We start from the raw sequence: 17559 nt of genomic DNA on the forward strand, positions 1-17559 counted from the left end.
TTTTAGCTAAACATATTATACCAGGAATGGAAACTTCAGTTAATTATCTTGAAATGTTTTTCTTTTTTCTTTTTTTATAAACTGGAATTAGTAATTCCTAAGGCCCTGCAATAGCAAAGAAATCTGCTGTCAGTCTGCATCATGTTAATTATTTAATAGTGCTGTTGTGTTCATTGACAGGTATTCTGTAAGGAAAATCAACAGCTATTCAGCAATATTTATTTTGCTACAGTATCTAGACTTATAACTTAGGGGTGATATTCGACGCTGGCAGTCCGCCAGCACCAATCATGCTGCGCTAGCAGGAATGACCACTAGCACAACGGGAAGCTAAGCACAACCCTGGAAACTAGGCCAAATGTGCACTTCCAGACAAGTCAGCGGAGCTCACGGAACAGAGCTCAATTGATTTTGCCTGTTCCCAAAGCACTACTTTGGACTAATTTCCAGTTGTGCTATCAAGTGCCAGTTTCCCATTGTGCTAGTGGTCATTCCCACCAGCACAAGGACAGTGTTGCCTTAGGTTTTGAATGTGTTTTTTACCCTTTCCAACAATTTTAGATACAGTATATGCCATTTCTGGCCCTCTTCAGGCCAATTTGGAAATCATTTTGAAAGGTGCAGCAAGTAGAAGCACAAGCTGCATTGTGCAAAGCACAGACTGGTAGATCTCATTGACAATTAGATAAATTAAATCAAAAGGGTCATGTAGGGCTAAAGGAACTGTCGTGACCCCTGTACTTTCACCTTGCGTGATTAGGCTTAATGTATATGTTTGCAGGATCAGTTGGGCCAAGGTGATAAAACTGGTAGTCTATTGCTGGTACTGGGAGGTTTGTTGAGCTGGGTCAGCAGGGAGAAACAGAGTTCATGTCCAAGGAGTATGAAGTGGTGACAGGAGCAGGACAGGCAAACTCCACTAGGATGGTAAAAAGCCACATTATTTCCAAATAGTAGCTATATTGTTATATGCTATGATGGGTTATATAAAGCAGCAATTCCAAAACTGTGTATTGAGCCACACTAGTGTGTTGTGAGAGAACTACTAGTGTGCCACAAGAAACACACTAATTAAATAACACAAAGGCATCTGTGAGTTCAGGAAAATAAGTTCACAGTCAGTTACTCCCAATACATCTGAGAAGGCTTCTCATTGTATTTCGGCATGATTTAACTTCTCTGGCCATGCCTCCTTCCAATCAGCTTTTGCTGGGGCAATTCTTTCATTACTCTAGTTGTAATTGTTCAGTTATGTACAATGCACAAATGTGGCAGAATTACCCAACTCCAGAGGAAGCTTCCTGTCACAGTTCTGCATGAGTCATTCTGGACTTGCTTCTTTTTTGATTACAGTGACTTTCATAGAACAACATTTCTAACGCTTTCACACTGTAACAGTAAAATTTTGAGGGTATAAAAAAAGACCAGCACCTCTAATTTTAATTTAGAGTGTGCTTGAGCTATCAGCTGTTTTTTGGGAAACACTGGTATAATGTAACCATTAGACAGTTTTTATGACTATTCATACGAACAGAGGAAAGGCTTATAGGAGGGTGTTCTTTAAATAGCATTCTAAAATCTCAGTGCATACAAAAGATGTAACAAAGCTATTTTATGGTTCTTATACTAGACACATGGCTGGATATTTTATGGTTGGTAGATAGAAGAAAGGCAAAACTGAAACTAATATTTGTAGTGCATTTATCTCATTCCAAACCTGTTAGTGCTAACTCATTTAGAGCAAAACTGCACATGATACTGGGAGATCTGTGATTGCTCTCCTGACTTCTAAAAAAAATCTAAATGCAACCTCAGGGAGTTGCAGATTTGATAACAGGAGCAGAGCTGGTGGAGAGAATGGTTAACCTTTTCCCTGTGGCTATTTTTTTGATAAAATCATGTCTCCCCAGCTACTTTCTCACCTGAGCAGGGAAAATACAGATTATTACAAGCAAGTAATTCAAGTTGGTACCATCACAGGAAATGATTATCAGCTTTCCCCCTGCTATAACTGGAATGCAGATGTAGATAATTGTGTGCATATTGTACTTTACACAGAAATTCAAATGACCACACATTTCCTAGTTCAGTCTTCCTAAGGGAAATAATAAAGAATATTAAAGAAAAACTTAGGATAATAAAAGAAAGTGAAGTTTCTTCGTGTTTACTCTCTTATTCTTTCCATCGTAACATACTTGTTCATTAATCTAAATATTTTGGTGTGTGTTACTTAGGGATTTCTAGGTGACAGGGGGCCTCCAGGACCACCGGGCCCCAAAGGAGTTGAGGTAAGAAAGTAACATTGTTCTCTCAATAGCAAACATTTTTTATTGAAATTGGACTCCATTTTTACTTGTGTGATTGCTTCTGTTTTGGCTTGCAAAGATACAAATGTTCTGCTCTTGCAGGTGTTGAGTAAAAATTGTTACACATTATACTGCGTTACTTATTCCAGTGGTTTCTATGCAAAGTTTAGGTGAGCTGAAGCTAACAGCATATACTGAAGAGTTTAGTTTTGTATTCTGAAGAATGATATGCATGCATAACTTGAATGAAACCATGGAAGTTGTTGAGTGCAAGCAAAGTTTTGCAAAGGTATTAAAAGTTAAATATCCTTTATCTGGATCAAGAGGGAGAGGGAATATGTAGTAGTATCTATATAGGCTTAACAGAGCAATCCTATAGTCCCTGGGAGAGTGTTCCAAGGTCCATAGGATAAATCTGAATCCCCGTCTTGAGGCCATAGACACTCCTACAAACTCAAGAGGGGGAATCCAACATCGAGCTGCTCCCCCACCCCCTCACAGCCACTGTGGAAAGCACCATGCTGGCTGCTCTTCTGAGGTAACAACAACAACCTCGGAAGAGCTTGGGAAGGAAGGGAAGGAGTCATTCTGGTGGGGAGGGAGAGGAGAGGCCAGAATCCTACAGCCTCTCTGTCAGTGTCCCTACCCACTATCAAGAAGTGAGTTAGAAAGGCTCAGAGGCCTGTCTAGCTGAATTCTTCTTTTGGGCCAGGAGAAATGGGAGGCGAAATAGTCTCCCTCTTTGGATAGATGGAGGACTCCGATGTCGGAGCTCTCCATCTGTCGGGAGCACAATAGGATCACCCTCTAAATCAATATCTGTTTACCTGGATCATCCCCGTAAGTCTGGTTAGTCAAATACTTGGTATGAGAATTTTACATGATGGGAGTTATACTGTATCTGGATCTATGACTGTTAGTAATTAAATGCATTTTAAATCTCTCTACACACAGCCCTATTCAGTTATCTATTATAAAAGGAAAAATATTTTTCCAGGTGTTTGATATAAACACAATATCCAAGAAAGAAGAATTGCTAACCTGATTTTATTGTAGGGAGAAGAAGGACCTGTTGGACCTGTTGGCGGAGCTGGACCAAGAGTAAGTATGGAAAATTTTCATAACAGCTGCAGAGGAGGTGTTCTCCAAAAAGTGTAGCCAGTGTGGGCCAATGTTGGGTGTCGAAGACAGACACTGAATTTGTTTTTTGTCACAGATTGTGTGTGACTTGAAAAAGGTTATAATATCTCCCTCTGGTTCAGTGGGGAGAGATTGGACATGGGAAACCCAATTTCAGTACCCTCTTTAGCTGTGACACTCTCTAGGTAGGCTTGGGTATATCACTATCTCTCAGCCTAACTAACTTCACAGGGTTGTTGTGAGGCTTAATAGCTGCTTTGAGTTCTTCAGAAGAAAGTCCGTATAGAAATTCAAGGTCTAGCTGAGCGTAGTCCAGCGTTCTGCTTCCCACAGGCACCTGTCAAGTGCCTGAGAGAAGCTTACAAGTAGGGAGTAATAGCAAACAGCCATCATTTGAAGTTTGTTGCCACCATCTGGTCATCAAGGTTTTTGCCTTGGTCATGAAGGTTTCATTAAAATGGGAGCAGCATATTCCATTTCATTTCTCCCCCCTTGTCTGAAGACCACGCTAGACATGGCAGTATCCATGCAATTATAAATTTCTAGATTATTTTTTTCAGCTGGGGGCAGCATGGGTAGGCGGGCTTTAATTCTTTGCCCCTGTTGTGCTCCCAATCCAGATTTTCCCCCTACCCCTGCAGCTGTTACTTCTAAAAAAACCCCATTCATGCAGTTGATAATTATGTAAATTGTCAGGATTGATTCTGAGCATATGGAGATAGTTAGCACTTCAGATGCAGAAGGGGAACAGCCAGAACCAGGGAAGGCATCTTCCCCATCCAGTTCAGATATGGTTAGATATACTTCTCAGGAGGCTAGCACACAGATGGCTGGGCCTGAAGCCCCCCCCCCCCCCGTGAAAACCCAGGAGGAGGAAGAGGAGAGCGTGGGGCGTGACCTGAGGGATGCTAAACTGCAGCACAGAGTGAAGCGGGAAAAGCTAGAGGCAGAGCTCAGATGGTCAACCTGGCTGGCGATGCGTGAGGGTCAACGTAGGAGAGCATCACATGATGGGAGGGGTTTCCCTCCCTAAGTTATTCTAGCCAGCAAGTCCTTGTTCAAACTGCTAGCAACATCGTAGCTCCCATTTGGTTTCCCTGCTGTTATTCCTTTGTAGCCTGAGAGTCTTCGGGAATTTGCATCTGTAAGGAACCTGTTGATAGTGAATTAAAGATGTGAGACTGAAGCCTCTCTTCTTGTGTGTGTGCATGAGGAAGGAGGGGGCCAAGGGAACATGACATAAATAATGTCACATTTAATTTGACTTTGACATTACATACTCTTCAAGGTATCAGACGTCAAACAATACATAACATGTTAAGTCTTATGGAGACTGCTAAATAATATCCTGACGTCTTGATTTTTTAAAATCTTTTTACTTGTTATCATTTAAAAAAATATTACACCCTCTACTAGAATGTCAATCCAATTTGTAAAGTAAAGACATTTTATATTCAAATACAGTGTGTGTCTGCTTTTTCCTTCAAAGACCTAGAATACATGTATTTGATGAAGAAGTGAGACCCAAGCAATTGCTTTCATCAATTATATGGCAGATAAATTCCCAATATAATGTCTTCAGTTATTTGCACATGCAACTTGCCACTGTCCCATTCCATGCCATACATCCATTGATTGAACCTTTTCCAACATCCTGCAAAGAACTCACCAAGAAGACACTTGTATACTCTGTTTGGGACTTTGGGGACCGTTTGTCAGGGTTGTATCTGAGCCTATTGAGTCCCAAGGCAGCTCTGATTCTGAGGAGGAGATACAATTCATTGGAGCGGAACTCAGACTTCAGAGGCGCAGCTGGAGGGGGAGCCCCCCCCCCCCCGCTTACATCCCTGGGAGCGACAGTGATCCAGGCATGGAAAGGGAGGGACAACTTGAGCTTTTAGATGCCAGGTGCAGGGACAAGCGAGAGATTGCAGGAGCCTAGCTTAGGCACTCAGCCCGATTGGCTCAACGTCAACAGGTACGCCCTGAGGCCACACGGGAGAGGGGGAGATCTTCCCCTCCCACCCCTTAAGTTCAGAGAGTTGCTGCGTTTTTCCCAAATGGAGATCAACTGACATCCTAACCCTTAGAAACCCCTAGATGGCTGTTCCTTTGTAGTTCCTCTGAGTCTCAGGCAATTAGCATCTGTGTGCTTCATTAGGATGAATGGAATTAAAGCCTTGGAAAGCAGACCTTTTGCCTGAGTGTTGATTCTGGCTATTGGAGGATTCAGTAGGCAAAAGGGGCGTCCTGACACCGTTCATGATGATGGAGATGCTAAACTTGCTCCTTACCTGTCCAAGGAGTTAATATTAACAGTACACTTCCTGGAGATTCATTCTGTTTATGTCTATGCATCTTGCACAGCAACATATGACTCATACTATTCGAATTGCAAGAACGTTCCTGCATTCAGTATGGTAAAAAAAACTGGGTGGCTAAGTCTAAATCTTTATTATATGTTTAATTGTTAAAACAATTCAGTTCAAATACTCCGCTGATGAATTTCAGGTTGGGTAATCTTGTTGTAAAAGTAGTCTCTGAGCTCCTTCTTAGTCTCAAACTTGGGTTACATCAAACTACTCAAGTTTGTTCCATTTTTTTTTTACCACAGCTGTTCTTAAATGCAATACAATGTTGTATCTTGTAGATGGCCTTGTAGGCCCCTTCCAACCCTACTATACTATTCTATGATCTAATTTCACCTGATTTGATCCTCATTTGTTTTACTTCCTACATTTAGTCCAGTTTTTCTTAATGCCTCTTACCTGTCTACACTGGGTTTGCAAAATCCTATCTGTATATTCCTCTTTAGTTCCTACCTACCCTTACATTTATTTCCCCCACACATTTTATTTAGTAGGTTTTCAAAAAGCATTTCACACAACAGATAATTACCCAGTTGAATGAATTATCATCACTCTCCTATGATCTGCTCATTTCCCCCTGTCCTGTATGCTACTTCCAGTCTATGACTCAATATGTGTAAAACTGAAAACCTAAATGCTGTGCTCAAACAAAACAATGCAGCTTAATTTATTCAAATGTGTATAGATATCTAGAATATAGAATTTGGTTTTCCCTGGTGTGGAATTAACTATTTCACTTATAGCATCAATATTTTTTCCACTTTCGCCATAGCATTCCAGGAACCCAAGCAATTGATATTGTTTCCCTTATATCAGGGATGGGCAACTGCAGGAAGTCTAGGGGCCAATTTCACTCACTGACCCCGCCCCCAGCTTTCATGAACCTCACTCCATGGAACAACACACAGTCTATGGGGTGCTCTGATTTTTTTTTTAATGCAAACAAGCTGAATTTGATCCTTTTAGTGCTCCATAGTGTTAAAATTGCCATTCTTCCTGTGAAAATTTTTTTTTGCAGCTGCTGAATTTGGCAGGGGTTGGCAAGGGCCACAGGTTGCCCACCCCTGCCTTAAATGAAGCTGCTCCCCTCCACTCTCTTGCATTGTCTTTAGGGGGTTGGACTCAATGGCTTTGTAGGCCCCTTCCAACCCTACTATTCTATGATTCTATGATACCTCTCTGCAACTTTAAACTATTTATGATCCTTAGAAGTTACATGTTGATAGGGAGCCTCAATCTGAGAAATGTCTTGAGGATATAAAGTGTATTTTAGTCCAAGTTTAAAACATTAACATTTTAATACAATTTTACAGTTGGGCCTGAATTTCCATGAACGGAGTTAAAAACCTTCAGTATGTTCCAGAATTCCACTTTCTGGCTAGTGTCAAGAGCATGGATTGCCTCATTAGTTTATACTGCATGTAATACAGCATATTCTTTGTTACTTTACGTTTCTTTTGCTCATATAAATACAATAACCTCTATATATTCAGTTTTATATTCCAATTAATCGACAGTGGCAAAGTTTAGCTAAGCATTGTTATTACTATGACACCGTAACTTAGCTCAGTCTGCTGCACCATGAGCACAATCATTGTTAATATTTGGCTTACTATTCTTTTATGTTAAAATATCAGTACATTAAAGTGGAAAAGAGCAATAAATTACTAGAAAATACCCCCAAACAGAAAAAAGCCAAAAACAGAAAAACCCACCCACAGTAAATCATTATTTTATTACTTATGTATCAGAGTACATGGGATTTTAAGTAATAATAATAACATAAGCAAAAAGACAGTTATCCGCTCCAAAGAGAACATTGTGACAACAATATTAAGGTAAATTGACTAGTAATCTCAGTAGAAGGCAGCGTCCTACATTCCTAAATTGGCTGTGCATAGCACTAGTTGGCTGATGGCCATGATATTATCAATGTCCCCTCTACAATCCCTAGAACACCTTTTCATTTTTTAAAAAACAGATGAATGGGTTTCTTTTAAAGCAAATAATCTGCTTGAAACTTGGGTAGAAGGGCTAAACAGATGTCTGAGCCCGCATTCAGTTCATTGGTATGCACGTCTGTTGTTTTAGTTGTGAAGCTAGGAAGACGTTGGATGCCCTCACAGCTCACAGACCCACTGTTGAGCTCCCTTTTTATATTGTGTCTTTCTTCACCCTTGGAAACAATGCTAGCTAATTAACAAAAAATGTAAATCCATTTATGTACAAATATTCGCATTATCAATTACATCAGTGGGGTTTAATGGGCAAGTGTGTTCTAAAATTTAAAATTATTTTCTTTTAGATTTTTCTAGTCTGCCCAGAGAATGTTATTTGGCAGATTAAAAATAAAATAAATAAATAAGAATTAAGTATATAAGATCAGACCAAAAGGCCAGCACTTTCTGTCCACTGCTGCCTAACCACATGCTCCTGCGAAGCTGACAAGAGCACTTGAGGAGGTTCTCCCCTGTTTTTGTCCTTGGCATCTGGTAGTCTGAGATATACTGCCTCAGAACAGGAAGGTTCTATTTTTGCTATTGTGGGATAATAGCTAATTGGGGCCATAATTGTAAAGCTCAAGAGTTGAAATGCTGAGTAAGAGAATTGAGCCAAGGAAAAATGAAACAGGAGGTGGTTTAGCAAACATGGTATTAAAAGCAGATTATTCAACACTTCAGAGGATATTATCCGATGGCTTAATTCTGCAACTCAGCAGTTCCTTTCCTTTGTATTCTCAGTATGTTTTTTCAACTTGATCCAAAACACATTTACTTGGAATCCTATCCTATTGTGTTCAGTGGAAGTTTATTCCAAATAAGTAAGTTTGGAATCATGGTCATAAGAGAGATACTTCATTAGTTTGTTTATGAGCTGCTGTTGTGGGTTTTGCTGGCCGAACAGTGTCTTCTTGGTAGCAGCAGATTTCCAAAATAGTTATAGCAGAGTGAGCATTATGGCATGAAAAATAAAAGCTCTATAATAACAATAATGGTGGGCCAGCCTATTATGTACTGTTGCAAGTGTAATATTTTATTAATGAACAATGTTGACAGGAGGCTGCAGTCATGAGTAGAGGACCTGAAGAGAGCTTTTTAACCCTTCTCCTTGGCCATTTTCCCACTCAAAAATACTTCTTCCTCTATTGTTCCTCTTCTATCCCAGCAGCTGGGGGTGGGTGGAAAAATGACTGTTGGGGAAACGGGTAAGAAGCTCCTGTCCACCCACCATTCTTCCACTCCTGTTTGTAGTTTCCCATGGCCATTTTGTTGAGAGGAAAAATGTTGGAGGAAACATTCACACATCTGCACAAAAGCTAAGCCCTCAGTTGCTCAGAGATTTTGTCAGGCATGATGCAACTCTGGTTAACAGTGTTAACAGTGTTCTCATGGAACTCTGGATTCAAAAACCATTAATAGCAAAAGTGTTTGTTCATTTGAATATAGGGAAAACCTGGTCGGAAGGGGTATGCAGGTGAACCAGGACCAGAGGGCTTGAAGGTAAGCCTGATGCTTTTCTGATATTTACTCTTAAAAAACCCCCAAAAAACTGAAATATAAATTTTTGGTGTGTGCCCTGTCAAGTAGATAGTACTAAGTTCAGCGATGGAGACTGATGGATGGTAAAGACCTGGGTGTAATGTGGAGTGGCACATCCCTCTCAGAAATTCCAGAGAGAGATTGTTTCCAGTCAGAGAATGTACAGCCTTTCCCTAGCTTGTTTCCAACTCCCAGACCATCCCATTAAAAATAATTTCAAAATGGTGGGGGGAGGGCAATTTCCTGACCCAGTAAAGAAAGAAGAAATAGGGCTGTTTCACATGTTTTCTCTGCACAAGATGTACACTACGATAGGAGAAAAACCATGAACATCTCTTTTTGAAATATGTACAGAAGTTCAGCAAGCTGTGATTGACGTCCTGAGGAAGGTAACTGGTAAAACAGATACTTACATAGGGTAGTATCCAACTGTGTCACAGAACTAGCACTAATGATGTTGTGCTAGTGTAAACCAACGCTTGCTCAACGTAACTAGGGCTTGCTAAGGCAATGGGACAAGGCGGGGTTTTTCCCCATTTATGCTAGTGCTTGTGTGACACAATTGAATACTATCCTCAACCTTCATATATGATTTTGTCCACACATTTGCCCCCTTCCCCCAGCCGTGCTACACATACCAGAATCTACCCTTATAAAGAAAATACCATGTATGAAGCCACCCTTAAAGAACAGAGCATAGTTAGCAGGGGCAAGTATTTAGTGGCTTTCTCCCCTGCCAAAGCAAGCTTTGAGCTAATGATTAATGAAATAGAAAATGGGATGCTTAAGCAGAGGATATTTGCTTGTTTGTTGGGCTTGAAACTCTCCCCATACCACAGCCTCAAGCATCAGTAACAATATGCTAATTATTCCATCCTATCCTGACCAACAAAAGACAGTTTGAATAAGAATCTTACATTGCTTCTGGAAGAAGTATAGTGTTGGGCTTTGGCAAATTTCAAAGTTGAGGGACAACTACCCAGAACACCTTTTTGTATGCCTTTGGCGATCTTATGTGGTGAATAGGTGGTGTCTTTAAAAGAGCATTCCTTGTCGATCTTGGTTATGGTGGAAAATAGGGATACGGGCATCTCTCAAGTATGCTGGGCACAAGGTTTTGGGGCTTTAGAAGTCATCAAAAGAATCTGCTATTGAGCCTGGAAGGCAACAGGGAGCCAGACACTGAAGCACTGGTGCAATATGCTTGTGATCCCCCCACCCCCCGAAGGCAAGCTAATATTTTGCACCAGACGAAGCCTCTGAACTGCCAGCAAGGCCAGCCCTACACAGCGTACATAACAGGAGTTAAGACTCATGCTTACGAAGGCATGAGTATGCAAGAAAGGGCCATGGCCTTCTCACCAATTGGAGCTGGTAGAAAGCACGCTACCCTTGCACACTACCTCATCCACTACCTCTAGCTCAGCAATAAATCCAGAATGATATGCAGGGAAGTGAGATGTCAAACAAAAGGAGAAGCTTAAGAGAAGCATAGTCTGTAGTGGGGCACTGGTAGGAGGAAATACACATTTTCTCCTTGTAATATAAGATCTCTTTGTTTTTTTTATAATTGTATAATTTTGATGTTTTTTGGAACTAGATGTCCTCAACATGGAGCTGCCCCCCAAATTGCCCAGTATCTAAATGGCAAATATGGAAGATGCACATCAGTCCATTGCTGTGAATAATGGCCAGTTCACTGCAATGTGCACACACCTGTGGGCCATTGAAGATGGGTGGGTAGATAGAGGGAAATCATGGCTATATTGTGTTTTCAAAAATAATACAGTGTGCTTAAACAAAACCTGGCTAATTGAAAGAATTATAAAAGATAGCCGAACTGGTTTAGCATGGTAAACTTGTAGAAAGTATGAGAACTGGAAAAGCAAAGGATATTTTTTCTTGGTGATGATAAATTGCTAGAGTAAAGAAAATAAAATAAGTTTATGGTAAGTAGACATTGAAAGTTCTCTCTCTTTTAAAATGAAATTATGTGCAAAGTTACTCTGTTGCTTTTTAAATTCACAGGGAGAAACGGGAGATCAAGGAATTCTTGGGAAAAGTGGTGAAACAGTAAGAATTGTTATTTTCTATTTGTAGTATGAGACCTTTTAATTTGTTTATACTAACATAATTATGATATGTTGTGGACTTAGGGTGCAACTAGATGTTACTCTCAACATGGATTCCCCCTGCTCATTAAATGGCAGCTTTGTGTGGGGTTTTCCCTCTCACCCTAGAACATTAAGGCATACTTAGTGGTGGTGTTTATCTGTCCCATCCGTGGCAGCCAGTGACATGTGTAAGTGTGGTAAATGGTATGGAAGTGGCAAAGAGAAAAGTTGACACAGCGCTGCAGTTTGCGTTGGCAGCTCCATGTCGAGTTTATTGTTCCATTGTCAACAAAACTGATATCTGGTTCCATTTTTTTAAATTTACGAGAGGCTTCTCCATTCATATCTATCTGATATAGTCCTCTTAAGGGCTTAGCTTTGACAGCAGGCAAACATTAAGTCATTTGTGAAATACTTGCAATTTGATTATGTAATAAGAAATGGCATTCTGCAGCAGATCAAAGACAGCTGCAGCCTTTCCAGGGAGTTGACAATTTTGCTCTTCTTAGCATAGGATGAGCTTTGATCTCTTGAGTTACGATCCACATCCTTGTATAACACAGTCAGCTGTTCTACACAACAGGGTTTCTTCTTCAGTGTTCTTTCTGGAAGATAAACATTATGTCAGAATATGCTCTCTCTCTATCTTTTCAGCTTAAACATTCTACCAGTTTTTCTTTTCTAAAACTGAGTGTTTCAACTGACTACTGTATCCTTCAGTTATTCTCTATACCATATATCCATCTACATGTTTTTAAAAGATAAACTATATTGGAGAATATTTTTCTTATTCTCTGGCACATAGGAATTTTTTTTCCTTCTGGGCCTTACTTTAGTAACAACTGTGCTTTAAAAAATCAGAATAGTTTGAGAATAAATCCCACAGGTTTTATCCCAAGTATTGGAAAGGCTAAATTATTTTTTTATTTACATTACTGCCATGAGATATGGTTTAAATAGAATGACAAAAACAGGGGATTTTGGTATGTTCAGTTTATGTTTGGCTGAGAAAAGCTGCATTTGTTTAAATTTCCTAAGTTTAAATACTGTTAACTCTGCATAGGAGTAAGCATTGTTACTCTCTGCAGGTTTTTATGGATGCAAGAGCTAAATAAGAGTGGTGTGTTTCAAAAAGGCTAAAACCACAATAGCTCTGGTTTTCAGACGGTGTTCTCAGGAACCTGGAAGTACCTTGACAGTTTATCAGGGGTTTGTTCTGTTCTGTCTCTCATGTGATGAGGCCTTAGCAGTATTTAGTCACTGGTAAGGCTTGGGTTGCAAGGTTCCCCTATGAATTCGGGTTTTTCAGTGAGTTCAGGTTTCAGGAAAAATCAGCAAGTTCAGGTTTTGAGGAACAGGAATAGAACAGCACCATGGAAAGCTTTGATTGGTGCTTGGGCTGGAAGCTAGATGGGCTTGTCTGTATGTTGCTTTAACAAAGAGCAGAGCAAGACTGAGCCTTGAACAAGAGTGTAGTAGCATTTAGGCTGGTTAACACTGCCTCCACGCCCCTTTAATGTACAAAGACTGAGGCTTTGTAACTTAAAGGGGCCTGTCCTATTTTAGCAATCTCAGATTGCGGCAATGTAGAAGTGGCTGTAGCATGCTAGTGTCCCCATGGTCTGAGTCCTCAAAGTCTGAGGACAATAAGGCAACATCCTCTGGACACAGGGCAGTTGACCCATGGGGTCTTTCTGGAGAACTGGGTCCTGAGGAGATAGAAGCCTTGTGACATCTTTCCATTAACTCTAGTGCCTATTTTTCTGAGGACAAGGTTTCACGATCCTCCGAGGATGAAGGTTTGGGGTCCTGGTTTATGACAAAGTTCCTCAAGTGAGATTCTTCAGTAATGATGGGTGTACTTGAAGAAAGTATGCATGCCTGTACATGGACAGAGGGGGGAAATTGAGCTCGGGTGAGCCCTATGAGGGTCCCCACCCCCATGCAAGCACTGTAAATGAATTGCAAATGGGTTGTGCCGTTTGTTTTTCATAATTCTGATTTGATGTTTTGATGTTTTTCATCAATATGCAGATGACACCCAGCTCTACCTCTCTTTTTCATCAAACCCAGTTGAGGCGGTGGCTGTTTTGAAACAGTGCCTAGGCATGGTAATGGACTGGATGAGGGCCAATAAACTGAAACTCAATCCAGACAAGATGGAGGTACTGTTAGTGGGTGGTTCATCTGCCCAGCTAAGTGATGTTCAACCTGTTCTGAAGGGAGTTGCACTCCCCCTAAAGGATCACATTCATAGTTTGGGGGTGCTCTTGGATCCAGAACTGTCACTTGAGGCACAGGTGAACTCAGTGGCACAGAGCACCTTTTATCAGCTTAGGCTGATATACCAACTACTCCCTTATCTGGACAGAGGTAGTCTAGCTACAGTTATCCATGCTCTGATAACCTCTCATCTGGATTACTGCAGTGCATTATACATGGGGCTGCCTTTGAAAACGGTCCAGAAACTTCAGCGAGTCCAAAACTGGGTAGCAAGATTGTTATCAGGGACTGGGCAATGAGATCACATTAGCCAGTACTTTTCCAGCTGCACTGGCTGCCAGTCCATTTCCGGGCCCAATTCAAAGTGCCAGTGTTAACCTTCAAAGCCCTAAACGGCTTGGGGGCAGGTTATCTGAAGGATCGCCTCCTCCCATATGTGCCTGCCCAGACCCTAAGATTATTCTTGGGGTCCTTCTCCTGGAGCCCCCGCCAAAGGAAGTGAGGTGGGTGGCTACCAGGAGGAGGGCCTTCTTTGCTGTGGCCCCCAGCTGTGTAATGAGCTCCCTAGAGAGGTTCGCCTGGCACCAAGTTGTTCTCCTTCTGGCGCCAGGTGAAGACCTTTTTATTCTCCCAGTATTTTAGCATTTTAGCTTCTAGGGGCACAATCCTATGCAGATAGGCGGCCACCTCGGAGGCAACCACCTATCCAATGCAGGGCAGGAGAAATGCAGAGGGGATCGTTCCCTCTACACTTCTCCTGCCCTGCATTTTCACCTAGACAGCTAATTTTGGTTGTCTAGCTGCGGAGGGCAAAGTGGGAGAGGAGGCTGCCAGACGACACATAGGATGTGTCATACTAGCATTTCCGCCCCCCCTGCCCATGGAACACCCCATTTTGGCCGCTCCACGCTCCTCTTGCGAGCATAGAACACACGGCTGTTCCGCACTACTTGCGAGGCAGCATGGAAGTGGGGGAAGGTCAGTTCTCCAGGAACTGACCTTGGAGCGCGGGCTCCGAGGTTGGTTCCTGGAAAACCAGATATCCTATGGCCATCTAGCTGCTGACTAGCGGCTATAGGATTGCTCCCTTAATCTTTTAGCTCTGGTGTTTTAAATCTGTATTTTAAGGCTCTGCATTGCTGCTACATTTTATTTTGGTTGTATTGTTATATTCTGGTTTTAAGCTTTTATATTTTATATCGTTTTATGTTCCACTCTGTGGTTTTAATTGTTGTGAACCACCCAGAGAGCTTCGGCTATTGGGCAGTAGAGAAATAAATAAATAAATAAATAAATAAAATAATTTTTTAAAAAAATGTATTGCTGTGGATAAACTTGGCTAAGTCCTGCTCTAATATCATATAATGTTTAATGTACTGAATAAAACACATTACAACTATATGCATTGCTAGCATTGTGCCTTATTTGTATAGTATCATTTAAATTTTCTTTGAGTAGCTTTAAATGTGTGTTTAACATGCTAAATGCCACTTCTGGGGGCTGATATATTAGAGCTGCATGTCCAAAGTGTACCAGTAATTTCCAGTAAGATACCACATCATCCAAACAAACTGGTTTTCAGTGGTGTGCTATCCTTAAGAATTGATCAGAAACATGTTCTTTGCCTGTGGGACAAACTGTTCAGTTTCAGCCAGCAAGCCAAGTTGTTGCAGTGAGGCTCAGCCATTGTTGCACGCTATGAGGTCCGATTCACACAGAGGATTTGAGGCAAGTCCGGTCCAGTGGATTCTGAGTGAGCAGGAATCATATTTCCCAGAGAGACAGGAAACTGAGCAGCACAACTGAGAGCTCTGAGTGATACTGGGGTAGAAGCCAGACAAGCTCGCCGGTATGTTGTTCCAACAAGCAGCAGATTGTGACTGACCTTAAGTATGGGTTTGGCTTCCTTTAAGCTGGTTAGCCCTGCCTCCCTATTGATTGAGACATTCTGCCTTAAAGGGTTCTTGTCTGTTTTAGAAGTCTTGGCTGCGAAACCTCAGAAATGGCTGAGGCATGGTGATACCTTCATGGCTAGAGTCCTCAAAATCCAAGGACAGTGACAAAACCTCCTCTGGACATGGGTAAACTGATCCCTGGGGCCTTCCTGGAAAACTAGGTCCTAAGGACGTGGGATCCTCATGATGCCTTTCTGATCCATTAATTCAGGAGCCTCATCATTTGAGCATGAGGGTTCGGAGTCCTGGACACAAACTAGATGTGATGTTAAATGAATATTTCTGTTTTAGGTGCACATTTTAAAAAATGCAAGTAGGAGCTCCTGGGCACAGAGGATGATAATTACCAGGACCACAGCAGGCAGGGAATTGCATCAATGGGAGCTTTTATTCAAATAGCAGCTTCAGAGGAGCAATTTTTGTTGGGACTGCAGCAGGGGACACCTTACCCATGTATTGTGATCCCAATAATTCTCAGCTCCCCTGGCAGCTGCGGTTTGCATTCTTAAAAAACTCTGTTAAATGCAACGACACATCTAGTATCTTGTCTTGTTTGGCTTCGTATAAATGGTACAGTGGGCCAATTGGCACACTCAAACAAGCCACCATGGCTTATCTAAGCCATGGTGGCTTGTCTTAATCCCTGGCACATGCCAGTGTGTGCTGGGCACCATTTACACCACCTGGGCATAGCTTGTTGTGTTGTCCAAACTCAGACGGCGTAGCTTCTCTGAGGGAAAGCAACCCTCAAATAACCCTGGCCTCTCGTAGGGTTATTTGGGGATTGTTTCTCCCTAAACAAACCATGCCACCTGGGATCAGACAACACGACAAGCCACACCTAGGTGGGTAATTAGGGAAATGGTGCCTGGGATGTGCTGGCGATTAAAACAAGGCATCATGGCTTATTTAAGCAGCCACAATTTTGAATATGCAACCCTTGCTTGGGGGTTATCATGTCATGTGAACCTGGCAAGCATGGGTTATGCGAGGCTTAAACAATCCTCTCATAACCCATGGTCTGTTTTAGGGTTATATGAGGGTTGTTTAACCTTCGCATAACCACTGCACGCCGGGGGGAGGGCTGCATATTCAACCTGGCACACGCAGGCACTTCAGCTTGTCATCCAAACCCGGTCAATGACTTTGCTGGGATTAGGACTCAAGCTGCCACTGGTGCTAGGCCTTTCCCTAAATTATTATAGTGCAGCATTTACATTTCATATGCAATAAAGAAGAAATCCAGTTATAAATTTAACATAAGACACTGCTAAACACGTTCAGCTGCTGGGACACAAATTTTGAAATGGAATTCATAAAAATATAGAGAGAAACATTTCAGATGGCATGCCTTGAAATAATTTAGAACAGATGTTGGAGAATAACAACACATACATTTTCCGAATAGTAGCACTTAATACATATATAGATTAATGTGTTCAGTCTTCAAAATATTGACAGACATTCATCCCTGTGTTCCTTGTAAATACATAGATAAATATTATTGTCCCTCATTTTACAGATCAAGAACATAAGGTAGAGATTACCAAAGTTGAACAGGGGAGGTCCAGTCCAAAATGTCAGTTTGGCATTCTTTCTGGAAAGAATTACCTGGAACAGGGACATTTATGTAGATTTATTGGAATCCTGTAATAGAAGACTGTATGCCTTGTGATATAAAGCAAAAGGGTTTAAGTGTGTGCTTAAAGTTTAGCATCTGCTTTGAGCTTTTTACTGAATCTGCTGTGATTACATTGTACACAGATCCTACAAACTATCAGTCTTTGACTCTGCTTTTTTCCTGGTAACACAGAGATTTGGACCACGTGCGGTTGTAGTTGAAATTGGGAGTTTCAACAGATGTCAACACAAATGCAAAATTATTCCTTCTTATGCCTGAAACTCTGAAATTG

The 17559-nt window shown here is 41.4% G+C and overlaps 1 protein-coding gene across 1 annotated transcript in view; it reads left to right on the forward strand.

The window, feature by feature from the left end:
* Positions 1-17559, forward strand: part of COL24A1 (collagen type XXIV alpha 1 chain) — a 223565-nt gene that overhangs the window by 103026 nt on the left and 102980 nt on the right. Inside the window, exons 21-24 of the mRNA XM_084852036.1 lie at positions 2235-2288; positions 3363-3407; positions 9262-9315; positions 11383-11427. Coding sequence (XP_084708162.1) covers positions 2235-2288; positions 3363-3407; positions 9262-9315; positions 11383-11427 — 198 coding nt within the window. The remainder of the gene's footprint in view (positions 1-2234; positions 2289-3362; positions 3408-9261; positions 9316-11382; positions 11428-17559) is intronic.

This window comes from Heloderma suspectum, chromosome 4 (assembly GCF_057233095.1).
Source record: "Heloderma suspectum isolate Gila_16-S chromosome 4, 16-S_ref, whole genome shotgun sequence".
NCBI lineage: Eukaryota > Metazoa > Chordata > Lepidosauria > Squamata > Helodermatidae > Heloderma > Heloderma suspectum.